Genomic DNA, 18,355 nt, shown 5'->3' on the forward strand with positions numbered 1-18,355 from the left:
ATGTGGCCCAATTCCAGCGCAGCCTCCTTCCTTCTAACTGGCTTTCCAGTCCTGGAGGAAGCCCACCATTGGATCTCCATCCCTTTCTTTGCTGTATACACCTCTGTGATTCTGGGCAATGGTACCCTCCTCTTCCTCATCTGGGATGACCACAGCCTTCATGAACCCATGTACTATTTCCTAGCCATGCTGGCAACCACTGACCTTGGGGTGACTATGACCACAATGCCGACTATACTAGGGGTCCTGTGGTTAGATCACAGGGAGATTGGCCATGGCCTCTGCTTCTCCCAAGCCTACTTTATCCATTCACTTGCCATAGTGGAATCAGGTGTCTTGCTTGCCATGGCTTATGATCGATTCATTGCCATTTGCAATCCCTTGAGATACTCATCTATCCTCACCAACACCAAAGTGGTAAAGATTGGGGTGGGGGTACTACTAAGAGGCTGTGTGGTTATAGTTCCCCCAATAGTGCCCCTCCATTGGTTCCCTTACTGCCGTTCTCATGTTCTCTCCCATGCCTTCTGCCTCCACCAGGATGTCATCAAACTGGCCTGTGCAGACATCACCTTCAATCGCCTCTACCTAGTAGTTCTGGTTTCATTTATTGTATTCCTGGATTGCCTGATCATCCTTTTGTCTTATATACTAATCCTAAAGACAGTCATGGGCATTGCCTCAGGAGAGGAGAGGACCAAAGCCCTTAACACCTGTGTCTCCCACATCTACTGTGTTATGGTCTTCTGTGTTACAGGGATTGGCTTATCTGTCATTCACCATTTTGGAAAGCATGTGCCACGCGTGGTTCACATTGTAATGAGCTATGTCCACTTTCTCTTCCCTCCATTAATGAACCCCATCATCTATAGCATCAAAACCAAGCAGATTCAGTGTGATATTCTTCGCATTTTCTCTCTATGCAAATCCAAGATCTAACCAGTGCTCCTTAGCATCCACCATACAGGGAAGTGCAGTTAATATTTTTTTGCCAATACAAGCTCCCTGTGATCTTAGAAGCACTCAGTTTCTCCTCCTAAAGACATTTGACCACTAAGAAATGCTTTATTATTCTAAAACAATCTGTGTGCTCCTTGTAGTGGTCCCTATCTAATTTAGTATTCACTATCAAAAAGATGCTGGGGCAAAGTATATTAATTCATCTAGCAGCCAAACTTCTGGTAAAATGAGTCTTTTAAAACTTGGTTTGAACGTTCTTCTAATAATAGATACATCATCTGTCTCTGGATCCATAGTTGAATATTTTCAAGGTTGGGACATTCAAACCTAAGAAGTTCTCCACTAACAACATGTGAGAATTCAGGGACAAGTCCTGCCCCCAGTCTCCTGTTAATGATTGCCCCTCCCTGTGCCATCCCATTGATGAACAAGCATTGAAGAAAGACCTTAGAAGACATAACCATGATTTCAGAGGACTAACAATGAAGAAAGCTACTCACTTCCTGATAGAGATATGATAGAGTCCATGGCAGAAAAAAACACATTTTTTTGATATGAGAACTTGTTTTGTTTCATTGTGTATAACTGTTATAATTGTTTATTTTGTTTTTCAGTTGGGGTAGGTGGGAGTGAGAGAGAATAAATTCTTATTAATTTAAAAAATAAGTTTCATTACTACAAACATTACTGTTGGCATTACTAAGAACTACGGGTTAAGTGCTATGAGAGTTTTTAAGAAGGAAGGGTCTTTGACACCTATAGCTTTGCAATAAGCCATTGAGAGATACAAGTTTATTACAACTTTAAGATAAAGAAATTGTAGCTCACAGTGGTTCAATGACTATTAAACATATATAGAAGGTAATTGAGATAAGAGTTCAAATCAAATAGGCTTACAAAGATACAGATACATAAATATTCAAGCAGTTTCTTCTGCTCAGACCTGCCTAAAAGCCACAGCCAGAGATATGCCCATAGGCTAGATACTCCTGCCCTTTTCTTTTTTTTTTTTCTGGTCCACCTTCCATAGTCAGTTTTATTACAAAGAACAGTATCAAAATATATGACAATATAGTTTATGAACAAGAGAGAAATGCAGCTTTTGAAAGGGCCCATGGGCTAGGAACAGTTTTTCTCTCCCAACGTGGGCAGGTGGTTGTGGTCACTTGGCACGTCTCGGCAGCCCGGGCTCGGCTGGTTGTTAAGACTTCCATGGGATTCCCACTCAGGGCAGTTTCCATCTGAATAATTTAAGTGAACGATCAGATAGCGGGACCTTTGGGGAGGTAGATCACAAGTCTTCATGTGGCGAGGGTTTCTGAGTTTCCTTTGTTTCTTCCACTTCTTGGGCCTCCTCAGTGGGCACACAGATGCCGTCTTTCTCCTGGAAGCCTTCAGCACAGGCACAGACGTAGCTGCCTGGGGTGTTGAAGCATTTCTGGTGCTCTTGTGTACACACCTTCTCTGAGAGGGAGCACTCATCTACATCTCGACATGCACCGTCTTCTTGTGCGTAACCGGCTGTGCAGCTTACACAGTGTCCTGGACCCTCTCCCACACACCCTGAACAGCTGGAGTCACACTCTTTACAGGAGAATGAGCCGTTGTTGTTGAGACAGTAGAAGCCCTCGTCACAAGCAGGGGTCTCTGCTGCACACTCATCTATATCTATGCAAGCGTCTTCCTCCTGGAGCCACCCAACTTCACATTCACCACAGTCTCTGTGGGTCGGGCCAGAGCAGGTCTTACAGGCTGGGTTACATACTGTGCAGACAGAGTGGGTATCGTTCCTCCAGGTGCTGAAATAGCCCTCGACACAGTCCATGCAGAGCGGCCCCATGTAACCAAGGTGACACATGCACTTGCCGTCCCCACCACGACTCCCGTCACCGTTGCAATAACCATTCCCCCGGCACGGCTGCTTGGACCCCCCGGGACACTCGAGGCAGTCTGGTCCGTAGGTTCCGGAAAGGCAGCACACTTCCAGCGTTTCCACACAAAACCACCTAAATAAGTCGGGATGTTTCTTTCTCTCTTTGAACCACCAATTCTCCAGGTGCTCTTCATTATTCTCCACCATATTGTTACAATCAAAAGCATCACTCTCGCATAGGTTTTCAACAATTTCTAGGAGACGAATTTCACTAGACTCGTATTTGGATAGCGTCTTCTCTTCCCAAGCTGTGTTTCCACCACTGTGTTTCTTTTCTGTATTTGCCAATCCCTTGTTGAACTGATCCACGATGTTCTTGCAGACCGTGCACGGCTTGTGGCTCTGCGAGGAAGAGGAGGAGGAGGAGGAGGAGGAGGACAGGGAGGCTTCCGACAGCAGGAGCAGGAGCCCGAGGAGGGGCTGGAGCAGGCGCCGGAGGCTCTGCCCCCGGGCACCCGCACGACGCATGGTCCGACCCGAGAGGCAGGATAGAGGATGTCCTGGGGGACTGGCGAAGACAAGCGAGGAGAGGCCCGGGGGCGCGAGGAGAGAGCCAAGATCAGATGAGGAAAGAGGAGGAGGGTCCGGGATCAATGAAGAGACAGGAGGGAGGGGTTCGGGATCAATAGAGCGAAAAGGAGGAGGAGTCTGGGATCTATAGAGGAGAGAGGAGGAGGGGCCCGGGATCAATTGAGAGGAGGGAGGGGTCCGGGATCAGCACGACGGATCCCGTTGGAGAGGGGCTCGGATGTCCGCGGGATCCCTGAGGAGCCGGGACAAACGAGGCTCCGCCTCCACACCTGGGCCGGTCCCAGAGCGGACCCGGCTCGGGACCGAGGCCCCAGGGGCTCGAGCTCGCGCCTCCTGCCCTTTTCTGAATACTCCCTGCTCCCCTAATCTATCTCCACCCCCACCACCAAGGCTGCTGGGAATCTTGATGCTCCCATTCTGCTTAAAACACCCTCTCATTGTCCATCGGTTCTATAAGACTGGCCTTTTGTTCTCTGTCTCCAGGATCCTCCTTACCCCATTCCATGTGCCCATAAGCTCATAGATCTAGAACTGGAATGAAACCTGGAGCCATCATGTCTACCACCTTCATTTTACAGATGAAGAACCTGAGATCTCTCCACTCTGGCTTCATCATATAGGTCTATCTTCCCAAAACATTTCTGTATTGTCCACTGGCTTTGAGAAGGGATTCTAATGTTTTTCCACTGGAAGGAGAGAGAATAGCTATCATATGAATCTGTGTACACTTAACTTCATAGTGGGGAATATGGGGGAAAGATTCAGGGAAGAAGTATTGTCCCTAAATGATTGTATCTATTACTCTTCCCATTTGGATCCTTGAAATATAAATTTTATCCAAATCCACATCCTTATCCCCGATGCCCTGGATAATGAGCAGAGTTCAGAGATATGAAAGGATCAGTCGTAATGTTGGTTTATAGCTGGCAATAACACAAGGAAAATCAACCCATGGATACTTAGGAAAATAAAGGAGAAGTAGATGCCCTAGCAGAGAATTTTTTTTCAGAGCTGGTTAAAAATGTTGATAAAGTCATAGAGACATAGTTAGTAGGTCCAGAAATTAGTGAAATAAGGCAAAGGTCTCAGTGCTCTCCTCTGAGCTTAGAATGTGCTTCCGAAATTCTCACCACAAGTCTTATTGTCCTGATCACTGACCCCCTCCTTTCACTGTTGGTTTTCATGGACATTTCAGCTAAATGGATTTCTTAAGAATCATAAAAATTAGGGCAGACTAATGCCCTTGACCATAGAATATGGTTGGAGAACAGATCTCCCTCTAATTTTCTTCATATTTAGCTCCACTCTCATTTTCCCTGTGCTACAGTTTCTCTACAGCTCTCCCTTCCATCAAGTCCAAAGTGACAGATACAAGCCCCTGAAAAATCTTACTCTGACATGCTAGGCATAGGTGAGAGTAAAGGGAGATGAGCAGCCCCCTCTTATCTTCTTACCAACACACAAGCTGTTTGGGGCAGATGCTATGAGTGAGGGGAGGGTCAGATGGACAGAGGCACTGCAGAAGTCTCCAAGAGGAAAGATCAGAAAGACACAAGAAATTTATGTATTACATGAAAACACACTGAAAAGAAACCTCTTCTCTATACAGATGGGAAGAGCAAGGAAACAGGATTAATCTTTAGATCCCTGAGGGAGTTGGTAATAGAGAACACAGATATACTCAGTAAATTCTAGTGCTTCATAGTGCACCGGAAAAAAAATAATCATAACAGTCCAAAGCACAGGTGACTCATTCCCTGGACATGTGACCCGTGGTAGAAACTAAATCTGCTTGCAGAAAGGATTCAACATATTCCTATAAAGCACATCCATGCACTTTATTAAAAGAAGGTCTGGCTTTTAGGTACCTGTCATGATTTCTGTTGCCTATTTTCAGTTGGTATGGTGCAGTATAGTGTGTAGGGCAGTGTCAACAGGCTTAATTTCTTAGATCACTTGTCTCTTCTTTTGTCCCTATTGTGTTATCCCTTGTCCTTATATCCTCAGCATGTCCTTATCTACATAATCTATTGGAAACCCTTATATTTAAGGAAAGTGTCATCTTTCATCTTTTTATGTGCTCTTTTAGGCTCTGTAACACAAAACCAATGATAATCCAAAATAACACATACTACATGCTTCATTATAGAAATCAAATAGTATGTGGGTATGGTTGGAAAGAAAACTATATAACATGAAGTATTTGAGCTGGGTACAATCACACAGGTATGATTTAAATGCATATAGGGAAAATGCTTTCTAGGCATAGGGAAAGTTGTGAAGAAGCATCAACATGGGAAAGTGCAGGTCCCATATGGGAGATGGTGAATAATCTAGATTGGATGGAATATTAGCCACGTGAGTCAGGGTAGTGTGAGATGGCGGTATACAGGGAAGGTGTTGCCAGATACTGCTAGGCCACAAGTACCAAGCTGGTAGATCGCATTTATAGTATCCTCTGGATGTGTCACCTTGGGCAGAGTGCAAAGGAATCCACAGGATCAGAGAATCTCAGAGCTGAAAGGGACCTCAGGTTCTCACTTGGACAAGAATCTACTCCACTATAAACTTAACAAGGGGATTATCTCATATTTGCCTGGAGGTCTCAACTATGGAAAATCCAGTACCTACTGGAGCAATACATTGTACTTTTTGGTAGCTCTAATAGCTACAAAGTAGTTTCTTACATAAAACCTAGCTTTCCCTCCTAGGCAGTACATGTATTACTCCTAGTTTTGGCTTCTGAGTCTGAGTACAGCAAGACTAACCACTCTTCCAAATGATAGTCCTCCAATTACATGAAGACAGCAATAACATCCATGGGAAGCCTTTCCATCACTGAAACAGAGCTATTCTTTGTCTATCTGGAGAGTATAAGTAGAGCAGATGATGGAGAGAAGGGAAGGTATGAATTACAGAAACAAAGTGGAGGAGGAAGAAGAAGAGGAGAATGAGAAGATAAGGAATGCAAGATCATATGGATGTAGATTCCAAGCTAGTAAGGGCCTTAGAGGTCATCTAATTTAAGCCCTTTCATTTTATACATGTGAAAAACAAGCCACAGAGATGTTAAGGAAGTTGCCCAAAGTCATAGAGGTACTAAGTAATAGAACTAGAATTAAGACAGATCTGAATCCAAGTCCTGGTCATTTCCTTGGTAAAGCTCTGTTACGTGAGGGAGAAGGATGGAGAGGGGACATTGTTTTGGATGCTTGGGCTGAAGGGAGGATAGGGTCAGAAGATAGCAGACAAAGATCTCATGGTGATCTCACCAGGTTCCCATGGAAAGGACTTTGTTCTTGGTGAGGTAAGGGTTAGAAATATGAAGGAAATAGTTGCTATCCTCAGGAATCTCACTATATTCTTCATTCGTTTGTCACAGCATCTTCTGATCTAAGGTATATTGGTCGAAGGCTCTGGGTGATTTTGTTTGTTTGTGTGTTTGCTGTTTTGGTTTTCCATATCTAAGTGTCCCAGGAAGGGGAAAATCATCTATGCTGTCCAGTGCTATGCTTCTCTTTACTGAAAGTGATACTATTTGGGTATAGATTCCATCCTTATAGGTAAGACATTCTACTTCCTTGGAGCTACTGAAGGACTGAGCATTAGAAGTTTGTAGCACCACAATTCAGTGGGATGCAGCAATACTAGTTCCATATTGGGATTTATTTTGGGCAAATAGAAAATGTCAAGGTTAAAAGGAAATATTCCTTCTTTTCTTTCAAGAAAAAAGAGACATCTTAGATTCTCTGACTAGAGAAATGGGACATTCCCAGGCAAAGGAAGTAGAACTATATCCAGAGAGAAAACAAATAAAAGGAACTGAACAGGAAAAGTGGTATGAGAACAAAATGGATCCAAGTAAATTGCAAAAGAAAAAAAGTGAAGGCAAAAAAAAATCTTTTATAGAGCTGGTGTTCTATCTTAATCTAGTGGAAAATATACATTCTGTTATAGAGTTATCTTTGGGATCACTGAGAAAAAGTGAAGAGGGGTGGGAGCTTGACAACAGCCATGGAGGACCAGAGGCAAATAGATTAATCTAGATCTAGAGCCACAAGTAAAATCAGAGAGAGCTCACCCAATGTCCTGAGAATAAGGCTTGTCCTTTTTGTATAGCAGAGAGGCTGAGACAAAAAATGAGTGTCAAAGATGGCTGAGGTTAAATTAAGGTATTACTGCAAAGTTACAGACCACAGGAGAGACGAAGAGTACAGACTCAAAGGGCAATGAATGGGAAAGTATTGGACATCAGTAAGCACAGCATTAGGATTAGAATATAGATTCTTAGCTTTAACATGTATTAACTGTAAGACAACTAGCCATATGTTATTGGGGAGGCACAATATTAATGACCTATACAGTCTGCATACAAATTTCCTTAAAAAAGATCCAAGAGAATGTTGGTAGCCTAATAACTGCCTTCAAAAAGGCAGGTTAATTAAAATAAAAAAAGGATCTGTGTTTTAGAGACCATAACTACCCTGGACTCCTTTCTTCCATCTGCAAAGGTACTACTATGTACCCCCATATCAGCCCAGGCCCTTTCTTGCTGACTAGCCTTCCAGGTCTGATCAAGCTCATCACTAAATCTCCTTCCCCTTCTTTGCTATATGTCCTCTGTGGTCCTTGGCAATGGAACTGTCCTCTTCCTCATTGGGGATAACCTCCATGAACCCATGTCCTACTTTCTGGTCATGCTGATGGCCAAAATCTAAGTAGTGACTAGGACCACAATGCCCACTGCGAAGTAGGTCCTGTGGTCTTATCACAGAGAAACAATGGCCTTCTCCTTGGTTCTACTAAATTTGCTTCTCCTAGGTTTACTTTATTCACTCATTCTCCACAACAGAATCAGGTTCAAGTGTCTTACTTGCCAGGACCTAACACCAGTCAATCTGTCAAGAAGCATTTATTAAGCACTTTCTATGTTCCAGGTACTGTGTTAAGTTCTGGGGAAACAAGTACAGGCAGAAAGAAAGACTTTCCCTGTCTTCAAGGAGCTGACATTCTAATGGGGGAAGGCAGTACGTTAAAGAAACCTGAAAAAAGGAAATAGGGAGTAGCTGTGGGAAAGAAGAGGAAAGGTAAGGGTATCTGGCAAAGGGGCATAGAAGGGAAAGTGTGGGAAGTTAGGAGTGCAGCCTGGAGAAGAATGAAGCCATAGTTGGCTTGCGTGTACTACTTAAAATGGAGCTTCTTAACTAGCCAATGAGAGAGAGGCTGCAGGGGTGCAGGGTACTTCCAATGTGGAAGTTGAAGGGTGTAATAAGTTTCCAGAGTTAAGAGGTTTCTATGGCATTGTGGAGAGAGCCCCAATGGTTCAGGGTACAGGCAATTATAACTCATTGAGATATATCTTTAGACTCTCTAACTCCAGAGTGGTGAAGATAGGGTGGAGGCACTACCAAGGGGCTGTGTCTGTGGTTCTACCTATAGTGCCCTTACTGCCATTCCTGTGTTCTCTTTCATGCCTTCTGCCTCCACCAATATGTCATTACACGGGCCTGTGCTGATCTCGCCTTCAATTGCATCTACCTTGTTGTCTTGTCTTTTACTTTCTTTTTGGGCATAATCATCCTTTTCCTTTCTATACTAATACTCTAGAGATGAGAGAGCCAATGTCCTTCATACCCATATCTCCCAAGTCTGCTGTGTTCTGGTCTGTCAGTGATTGGCTTGTCTGTCATATGCCATTTTTGAAAGTAACGGCATGTGGGTCTCATATTGTCATGAGCTATGTCTATATGTCTACTTCCTTTTCCCTCCACCAGCTAATCCCACCATCCACACAAAATTAAGACTAAGCAAATTCAGCATGGCATTCTTTTGCAAGCCATGTAAAACTAACATATAAGTAGCATTCTTTTGGATGCCCATAAAGGGAAGAGGGGTCGTTTTTTTAATCTCATCCTGGGACTGTCTTTAAGATCTCATGCATTCCCCTCAGGATGCTTAATCTTTAAAAGATGATTAGGGCCATTGTTTATGGTAAGATAAACATTTATTAAGTGCTTACTATGTACTAGGCATTGTGTTAAGTGTTGAGGATATAAATAAGAAAAAGAAAAACAGTCCCTGCACTCAACAACCTTACAATCTAATGGAGGAAGACAATATACAAAAGGAAGATGAAAAACCAGAGGGAAATGCCAGAAAGTACAATGCACAGGGGCATGATGAAAATAATGGTGAAACCAAGTAGATCAGTTGGTGGAAAATGAGCTATGAGGTCATCTAGTCCAATGTGTGACTTCTAAGAAACTCTTGCTGCAGCAACCTTCTCCCTTCCCTTTCCCCTACCTCCCCTACTCCCTCATCTTCCCCCCTCCAATAAAACAAATAAATGAACCACCATCTTCTGTTGAAAAATCTCCAGTGCTGGGGAATTCACTACCTCCCTGAGGCTGATGTCATTTTCCAACAGCTGGAATCATCAAGAATTTCTGTCTAGCTATGATATGCCTGCTCCCCGATAATTTTTCTCCACTATTCCACATAGGACAGCTAGGTGGTACAGGTCGATAGTCCTGGGTCTGGAGTCAGAAGGAGCTGAGTTCAAATTTGGCCTCAGATGCTTACTAGCTGTGTGACTCTGGCAAGTCATTTAATCTCTGTCTGTCTCAACTTCCTCAAGTGAAATGCGGGTAATAGTACCTCCTGTATCCCAGGACTGCTGTGAATATCAAATGAGATAATATGTGTAAGATGCTTAGTGTAGTATCTGACACATAGTAGGCAGTTAATAAACTTTATTCCTTCCACTCTCCAAGTTCTGTCCTCTGGGCAGGTCTATTACCTCTTTTACGTGAATAATCTTCATATAGCTAAAGACAACAATCACGTTTCCCCCCAAGTCTTCTCTTCTCTACACTTGATATCCCCAGTTCCTTCAATTAATCATCTTATGAGTTGATGAAGGAAGCATGGTAAAGGGGAAAGCGTACTCTCTGTGGAGGAGGATGCGGGTTCAAATCCTCCATTTGACCCATTACCTGTGAGACTTTGGGCAAATCATTTATCTACTCTCAGCCTCATATTCCTCATTTTCGAAATGAAGACTGCCTTTGGAGGCATTTATAGAGCTATGATCATATGATCACAAGGACCTTCATTATCCCACTTGCCCTCCTTTGTAAGCTTTCTAGTCCACCAATATGGTCCCCAAAATGGGATAGACAGAAATGTCCCATGTTAGAGACTAGGTGTGGCCAAAGCAGAGTATAATGGAACAAATGTCTTCCCCATTCTGAATACTTGATTAATTGTGTATTTGGCAGAGGTGTATTTCTGTGAAATTAATGGTGTCAGATAGATACTTAAGGTCCAAGTCTTATTTAAACCAAAACAGAAGGAACATATTTTCCATATTTTTTTTCTATTTGATGTAGATCGCACAGCTTCCTCCTGAAAAAGAATGACAAAAAGCAGGAGGAAAGGTCAAGTTTAGAAAGTGTTAGTTCTGGTGAATTCCAGATAAAAATTATATGAGTTGATAAAATAAAACATATTATATATAATATAGATAATAAAAATAGTATATATTTTATAAAATATTTTAATCTAAACAATTATATAAACATGTGTGTATGTCATATTTGATTTATGGTGAAAGAAAATGGTAATGCTGAAAGTAAGAATAATTTTCATCCTCTTAAAGAGTTTTAGAGCTACATTAATTCAAAAAGCACTTATTAAATGTTTAAATTGTGCTAATACAAGAAGGTAAATAAATTACCTGCCTTTCATGGAGCTCACATTCTAATATACGATCAACTATGTACATTCAAGGTTTGTACAGGGTAAATTGGAGGGAATCTCAGAGGGAAGACACTAGCATTGTACAATCTTGTAATCACCCACATGCCATTGTTTCATTTTGTGAACAGTGAATATTTATCAAGCATGTATTTCTTCCAGGCTCTAAATACAACTGGATATACAGGAAAATGAAGAGCATTGTACCATAGGTAGGGGATGGAAGGCAGGAGTGAAAAGACACATAGAGATGAATTAATTACTTTGTGTGTGTGTGCTCCATGGGCTGAGGAAAATCACAGCCCATCCATTATTTTATACTTTTTCAATGAATTCTCAAGCAGGAGGGAGTAAACATAACCTAGGTGTCTAAATGAATAGACTCAAGGGAGATCCTGTGTCCACAAATGATGATACCTATGCCTCTACCCTCTTGAATCTTTAAAATATAGAACCTGGATTTCTACCCTCCAGGGACCCATGAATACCTTATACCAGTGCCCCAGCTCTACTCACCACACAGTGAAGCTCAGAGATCTGCAAGAGATGGCAGTTACATGGGCACAGGGCGTCTTGAATCTCTAAGAATACAGGTGAGTCACTCCTCTGCATAAACAGGGAGATGAAGCAGGAGGGGAATCCTCAGTAGAGGGAGAGAAGTGGAGAAGTGGGGAGAGAAGTAGCTAAGTTTATAGAGACATGGGAAGAAAGGGGAGCTGAAAAGAGATTACATTGGTATAGGCTGCAGCAGCAGTTTGGTTGCCCTACAGCCTTCTGACCCCTTCTCAAAATATTGTTTTTAAATTAAAAAAAAATACATAGGATCAAAAAGGAAGCCAAAGGAACAGCAAAGGAAACTTTATATTGAAATAAAGTTGTTTGTTTGTTTTTCCACCCAAGTTCACAGACCTTCTGAAATCCGCTCATGGACCACGGATAAAGAATCACTGTTAGTGAATATTAACACTTCACTTTTCTGTGGTTCAAAAACTCCCACCCCTAATTACCAGCACATACTTTGTCCAGATCACTGTCACCATGTCCTAGACTAACTGGGCAAGGCAGCCAAAAGCACTTTGCCCTGAATGATGAAATCAAGGAAGCAAGATTCATTAGCTCATGGATCAAAGAAACCATTAGACAAATTGGAAAGCAGACTTCCCTCAACCCTAATTACAGATGCTTCACTTATCTTCTCTGATAATCTGTGAGTCTTTTTTTAGAGGCAGCAAGTGGCCTGGACATAGGAAAGTCTTAGTTCAAATGCAGTCTCAGACACTTACTAGTTGCATAATCCTAAACAAGTTACTAGACCTCTGTTTGCCTCAATTTCCTCAACTGTAAAATGGGGATAATTATAGCCCTACCTTGTAGAGATATTGGGAGAATCAATTGAGGTAATATCTATAACAGCATTTAGCACAATGCCTAGTACATAGTAAACTCTATATAAATGCTTATTTCCTTTCCTTTTCCATCTGATCACTTCCTTAGTTTTAAAGTGGCATCTAGAAGCTAAAAGAACACTTGGTTCTGTCAGACCAAACCACGCTAGGAGAAGGGAAAGCCACCTATCTTCCTCTCAGCAGCCATTATTGTTCTTTGTTGGGGAGAGCCTGTTTGAGGCAGAAAAGGGAGAACCTAACAGCTAACGTATCTGAAGGAAGATTCATGAAATGGGAATAGTGTGTGAAGACAAACTATGAAGACACTTCTCCATTAAAAATGGTTTGGGTGAGGGACAGAGTAAATATACAAACTCTTCTGAGGGGGTTGGAAATGTCGAATACAGATCAACTATCAACTATGATCTCATCTGGATTAGAAATGGTTAAATTTAGTGTGGACTGAAAAAGGGGTTCTTGACTGTTTTTGTGTCATGGATCATCCCTTTGGCAGTCTGGTACAACCTATGGACCCCTTTTTGGAATAATGTTTTTAAATGTATAAAATAAAATACTTAGGATTAAAAAGGCAATCAATTATATTGAAACGCAATTATCAGGGCAGCTAGGTGGTCCCGTAGAGCACAGGCCCTGGAGTCAGGAGGACCTGAGTTCAAATTTTGTCTCAGACACTTGACATTTACTAGCTGTGTGACCCTGAGCAAGTCACTTAAGCCTGATTGCTTTGCCAAAAATGCAATTGTCAATATATTTTTAAAAATATCACAGATCCCAGGTCAAGAACTTCTGGGCTAAAGCACAAGTAACTAATTTCCTAAGAGGTAACTCAGGTCAGAAACAGAACTACCATCTGGAAAGAATTAAATGTATTCTTAGATGGCTATCCATATAATTCATAACTATCAGACATTTACCTAAAATTTATTAAGGATCTACTATTTTCAGGCACTGCAGGAAATGCTGGGGATAAAATAAAGGCAAAAACAAGAACAAACAGTCCCTACTCCAAAGAAGCTCTCAGTTCAATGGTAGGGGGAGGAAGAAGGAGAATGACATACAAACAACTATGCACAAACAAGATACCTGTAGGGTAAATTGGGGGTTATCTGGGAAGGAAGTCATTAAGATTGAGGAGGCATGGGAAAGACTTCTTGCAGACAGTGAGATGTGAAGAAGGCCAAGGAAGATAGGAGGGAAGATGAACAGAGGAAGTGTTGTAGGTATGAGGGAGAGCTAGTGAAAATGTTGAGCGGGGAGATGGAGCGTTGTGTTCAAGGAAGAATAAGGAGACCAGTGGCACTCAATCACAGAGTACATGGAGAGGGGTGAGGTATAAGAAGACTTAGGGAGGTATGAAGGGGCTAGGTTATGGTAGGCTGTAAAAGCCACAGAAGATTTTATATTTGATCTCAAAAGTAATAGGGAGCCACTGGGGTTTATTGAAAAGTGGGTAATATGGTCAGATGTGTTTTGGGAACATTAATTTGACTGCTAAGTGGAGGATGGACTGGAATGAAGAGAGACTGGAGGCAGAGAGCAACCAGCAGACCATTGTAATGGACCAGGCATGAGGTGATGAGGGCCTGAACCAGGGTGGTGGCCTTATCAAAAGGGATGGATTGGAGAAATGTTATGAAGGTAAATTACGGGATTTGATAACTGAAGGGGTCAAGTATGGCAACTAGGTTGTGAGCCTGTGGCACTGGGAGGATGGTGTGCTCTCAGGGGACTGGCCTTTGGAATGTTTTTGGAATGAGCTCAAGGAAAGTCACTCTGGCCTTCCCCATACTGCCTGTTGATGATAGTATTTCAGGCCGAATAAGAGACTCTAAGAACTCCAGAGCTACAGAGGCTGATCTACTAGTCTAAGAAGATGTGGAGTTGCCTTCAGGAGCTTTTCTTAGCCTCGTAGGATCGTAGATCTAGAGTTGCAAGGGAACTCAGAGGCCTTCTTTATCCAATTCCCTCATAGATGAGAAAACTGAGTGCCAGTGGGTTAAGTTCTTTACCCAAAGTCACAAAGCTAGCAAGTAACACAGTGACACTATAAACAAGGGTCCTCTCACCCCAGAGCCAGAGTACACCTCATTCTACCACACTGCTCCCATTTTTTGTCACACATAAATCACCAACTTACAGAATTTTGGAGTTGGAAGAGATCTCGGTGACCATTTAGACAAACACCTACCCCTTCACAGCACAGAGAACAAGAGATCACCCAGAATTAGTCTGATCCTCCAAAGGTAAATTTTGTCGGATCTATACTGTGGGTAGAAGGACAGGCAGGGAAGGCAATGTCCACAGATCATTCACTCTCTATTCCTCCTGTGTTCCCACTTACAGATGGTCCTAGCTTCTCCAATATTCCTGGGCTCCAGTGGTTCTACCTCTCGCCCTGGATTGGGTCCTGGTTTTCCCCTTCTCTTCTGTGTAAGGTGCTGAAAAATCTCTTTTCCATTTAGTTCAAGTTTTTATTGCTGTTTTTTTCCAATGAAGAAATAGAATCTGAGAATCACAATATACAACAAAACTCTAGTCATTTCCCAATAAACCGCAACCCCACATTATTGTAACAATAAAAGAAAACAACAAAAGCAAAGTAAAAGAAACAAGCAAAGAATTCGAGTCTATGTAGGCAATATTCTACCCAGTAGTACATCACCTTTGGCAAAAGGAAAGAATGTTTCATCATAATAGCTATTTTGCATTATATTGTCTACTGAGTTTTGCTAAGTGCTTTAAACAGGTTATCTCACTGAGGCCTCCAACAACCCTGTGAATTAGGTCCTATTATCTCAATTTTACAGATGAAGAAACTGAAGCTGAGAGATTAAATGACTTGCCCAAGATCATACAACTAGTATCTGAGGCAGGACCTGAACTCAGCTCTATTCTAACACTAAGAACAGTCTTCTCTCCACTCTGCTATCCAGCTGCCCCCATAAACCTTCTCTCATGTCTCTTCAGTCACTATATTGTTGTCAACTTCTCATTTCCCTAAAAATAATCCTGCGATCCTCACATTAAGAAAAAAAAAAACAAGAAACCTTCCATAATCCTTTTCTCATGTGATGCCTGTATCAACTCAGCTCCATCTGAACAGCCTTCTCTGGTGTCCCTGTCTCATCTTTTTTCATAGTCTAAGGTCTGCTTTGGGTGTTTTTTTATATTCCTTTTATGTTTTTATATGATCCTCCTTGCTCTTGGGTCCCATGCAATGGTGAGATGCCTGATATGCCCCGAACCCAATGATAAGTTATCTTACTTACTTTATCAGCTCAGCCCCACTCCACAGATTCTCTGTGTCAACGTGTCACTCAGATATTATAAGGGAAGCAGTAGAAAGAGAAATAATCGAATATTTCTCAAAGCCTTATAATTATGTACATGGAGTATATTATTTTGTAAACAGAAAAAAATTTAGCACTCAAAAATTCACTTCAAAATAAGACAGTCTATTTCCTTGTAGAAAGACACCTGTCCTCGAGCTACATTCAACTGTCATGTCAGCTATCGCTAACACCACTGAAGAATCCTTCTATTTCATCCTTACGGGCATCCCAGGGTTTGAGACAGTGCACATCTGGATCTCTATCCCCTTCTTCTGCTTATACATGATTTCCATGATTGGCAACACCACGATCCTGGCTGTTATTTGGACAGAGCCCTCACTCCACCAGCCCATGTACATGTTTTTGTCTATGCTGACTGTAACTGACCTTGGTCTGACCCTCACTACACTGCCCACAGTCATGCGCCTCCTCTGGTTCAATGCCCGCAAGATCAGTTTGGAAGCCTGTTTTGTCCAGTTTTTCTTCCTCCATGGCTTCTCCTTCATGGAGTCTTCAGTTCTTCTGGCCATGGCCTTTGATCGCTATGTTGCCATCTGCCGCCCTCTCCGCTATGCCTCTATCCTCACAGACACAGTTGTCAGGAGAATTGGAATGGCCATCATTATCCGCTGCGTTGTGGCAGTCCTGCCCCCTCTCTTCCTGCTCAAGCGGCTGCCCTTTTGCCACTCCCACGTACTTACTCACTCCTATTGCCTCCACCAGGACATGATCCGCCTGGTCTGTGGTGACACCACAATCAACAGCTGGTATGGCTTTGGGCTGGTCATTGTCATCTACGTGCTTGACCCTCTCCTAATTGTTTTCTCGTATGCACTGATCCTGTTCAGTGTTTTACATGCTGCTTCCCCAACTGAGCGTCTTCGGGCCTTCAATAACTGTCTTTCCCACATTCTGGCTGTTCTTGTCCTCTATGTGCCTATGATAGGGCTGTCAATGGTCCATCGCTTTGCTCGGCATGCGCCCCCACTGGTCCATGTGGTGATGGCCAATGTCTATCTGCTGTCACCCCCTGTGATGAACCCCATCATCTACACTGTAAAGACCAAGCAGATCCGCCAGAGTATCCTTCATCTTCTCTCTCAGAGAAAGGTGTATTAAGAATGGAGTAGAGATTATGGTCAGTTGAATCATAGCAGGCCAGGAAAAGAGAAAAAGTGCCAAGAGATTTTTTTTAACTACTTATATGTAAGATCATTTAATGAAAATCTGGCACATTGAGGATATTATGTTCAGTTCTAGGAATCACATTTTCAAAGGATATTGGTAAATTCTAAAGGATCTGGAGCAAGGAATACAAAGGAGCTTGTAGCAAGAGAATCTCATCAGCAGAACACTTGGATACAGGAAGGAGGCATGGAGATGGGTCTGGGAGGGGAAAAAAGGAAATTACTACATGAAGGGAAAATAGGCCCCCATCACAATCTGCTGGCAAACAAAACCAAACAAAATCATAGAGTTGGAAGGATCCATAGATGCCTACACCAACCATGCCCAAACCTGAATTTCTTCTACAATATTTCCAATAAGTCATTATTTAGACTCTACATAAAGACTTTCAGATGTAGAAAACATGTTAATTTCAAGACAATCTGTTCCTTTTTTGGGTAGCTCTAACTGCTTGGAATTGGAAGACTCATTTTCCTGTGTTCAAATTGGGCCTCAGATACTTACTAACTGTGTGACCATGGGCAAGTTACTTAACTGTTTGCCTCAGTTTCCTCATCTATAAATTGAGCTTGAGAAGGAAATGGCAAATCACTCCAATATCTTTGCCAAGAAAACACCAAATGCGGTTAAAAAAATTGTCGGACATGAATGAAAACAAAGAAACAAAAAGATGAAAAAATTATTCCCATTACTCCTAACAAGTTAAAAAAGTCTAATCATGCTTATACATGATTTCCATGATTGACAACACCACCATTCTGGCTGTAATCTGGACAGAGCCTTCATTCAACCAGCCCATGCACATGTTTCTCTCTATGCTGTCACTAACTGACTTGGGCATGACAGCCTGCCAGATTCTTTAAAATAGCTACCATACCCACGTCAAGTTTTCTCTTTTCCTGGATAAATTTTCAGTGGTTCCACCAATCAATCTTTGTATAACATGACCTGCAGTTCCTTAGCAAACAGGCTTTCTGTGAGTTTGCTTCAGCTTGTCAATATTCTTCCCAAGATAGAACCCTCAGAAGTAAACAAAATAATAGAGGTAAAGTTGTCTGGGGAGTCCTCTCCAACCAGGCAGATGTGGATGGGTTTGGGTTGCGTGTTAAGCAGCTATTCTCAGCCTGACATAGTGGAAAGTAGATTTGGAGTCAGAAGACCTGAATTTAAATGTTGGTACTGACATTCACCAGGACTATAATTGTGCTAACCAGCTATGTGTCAATTCACTTCATCTCTCTGACTCT

General features: G+C 42.3%; 3 protein-coding genes across 3 annotated transcripts; 2 read left to right on the top strand and 1 right to left on the bottom strand.

Annotated features, from left to right (window-relative positions):
• Positions 1–939, top strand: LOC118839293 (olfactory receptor 51B6-like). Its single transcript, XM_036746756.1, has one exon. It carries the CDS (start codon positions 1–3, stop codon positions 937–939), a length of 939 nt encoding a protein of 312 aa, XP_036602651.1.
• Positions 940–2,139: 1,200 nt separating this feature from the next.
• On the bottom strand, positions 2,140–3,702 carry LOC118838374 (protein disulfide isomerase CRELD2-like). The gene has a single exon (XM_036745647.1). The coding sequence runs from the start codon at positions 3,359–3,361 to the stop codon at positions 2,252–2,254; it is 1,110 nt and encodes a 369-aa protein (XP_036601542.1). The 5' UTR covers positions 3,362–3,702; the 3' UTR covers positions 2,140–2,251.
• A 12,380-nt stretch (positions 3,703–16,082) lies between these two features.
• On the top strand, positions 16,083–17,039 carry LOC118840076 (olfactory receptor 51Q1-like). The gene has a single exon (XM_036747580.1). The coding sequence runs from the start codon at positions 16,092–16,094 to the stop codon at positions 17,037–17,039; it is 948 nt and encodes a 315-aa protein (XP_036603475.1). The 5' UTR covers positions 16,083–16,091.
• Positions 17,040–18,355: the final 1,316 nt, after the last annotated feature.

The sequence above is a fragment of the Trichosurus vulpecula genome, chromosome 2 (assembly GCF_011100635.1).
Source record: "Trichosurus vulpecula isolate mTriVul1 chromosome 2, mTriVul1.pri, whole genome shotgun sequence".
Taxonomy (NCBI): Eukaryota; Metazoa; Chordata; class Mammalia; order Diprotodontia; family Phalangeridae; genus Trichosurus; species Trichosurus vulpecula.

Bases quoted from the DNA above. Each gene is read 5' to 3' on its own strand.
- LOC118839293 (XM_036746756.1), top strand. From the start codon at position 1: ATGTGGCCCAATTCCAGCGCAGCCTCCTTCCTTCTAACTGGCTTTCCA.
- LOC118838374 (XM_036745647.1), bottom strand. From the start codon at position 3,361: ATGCGTCGTGCGGGTGCCCGGGGGCAGAGCCTCCGGCGCCTGCTCCAG.
- LOC118840076 (XM_036747580.1), top strand. From the start codon at position 16,092: ATGTCAGCTATCGCTAACACCACTGAAGAATCCTTCTATTTCATCCTT.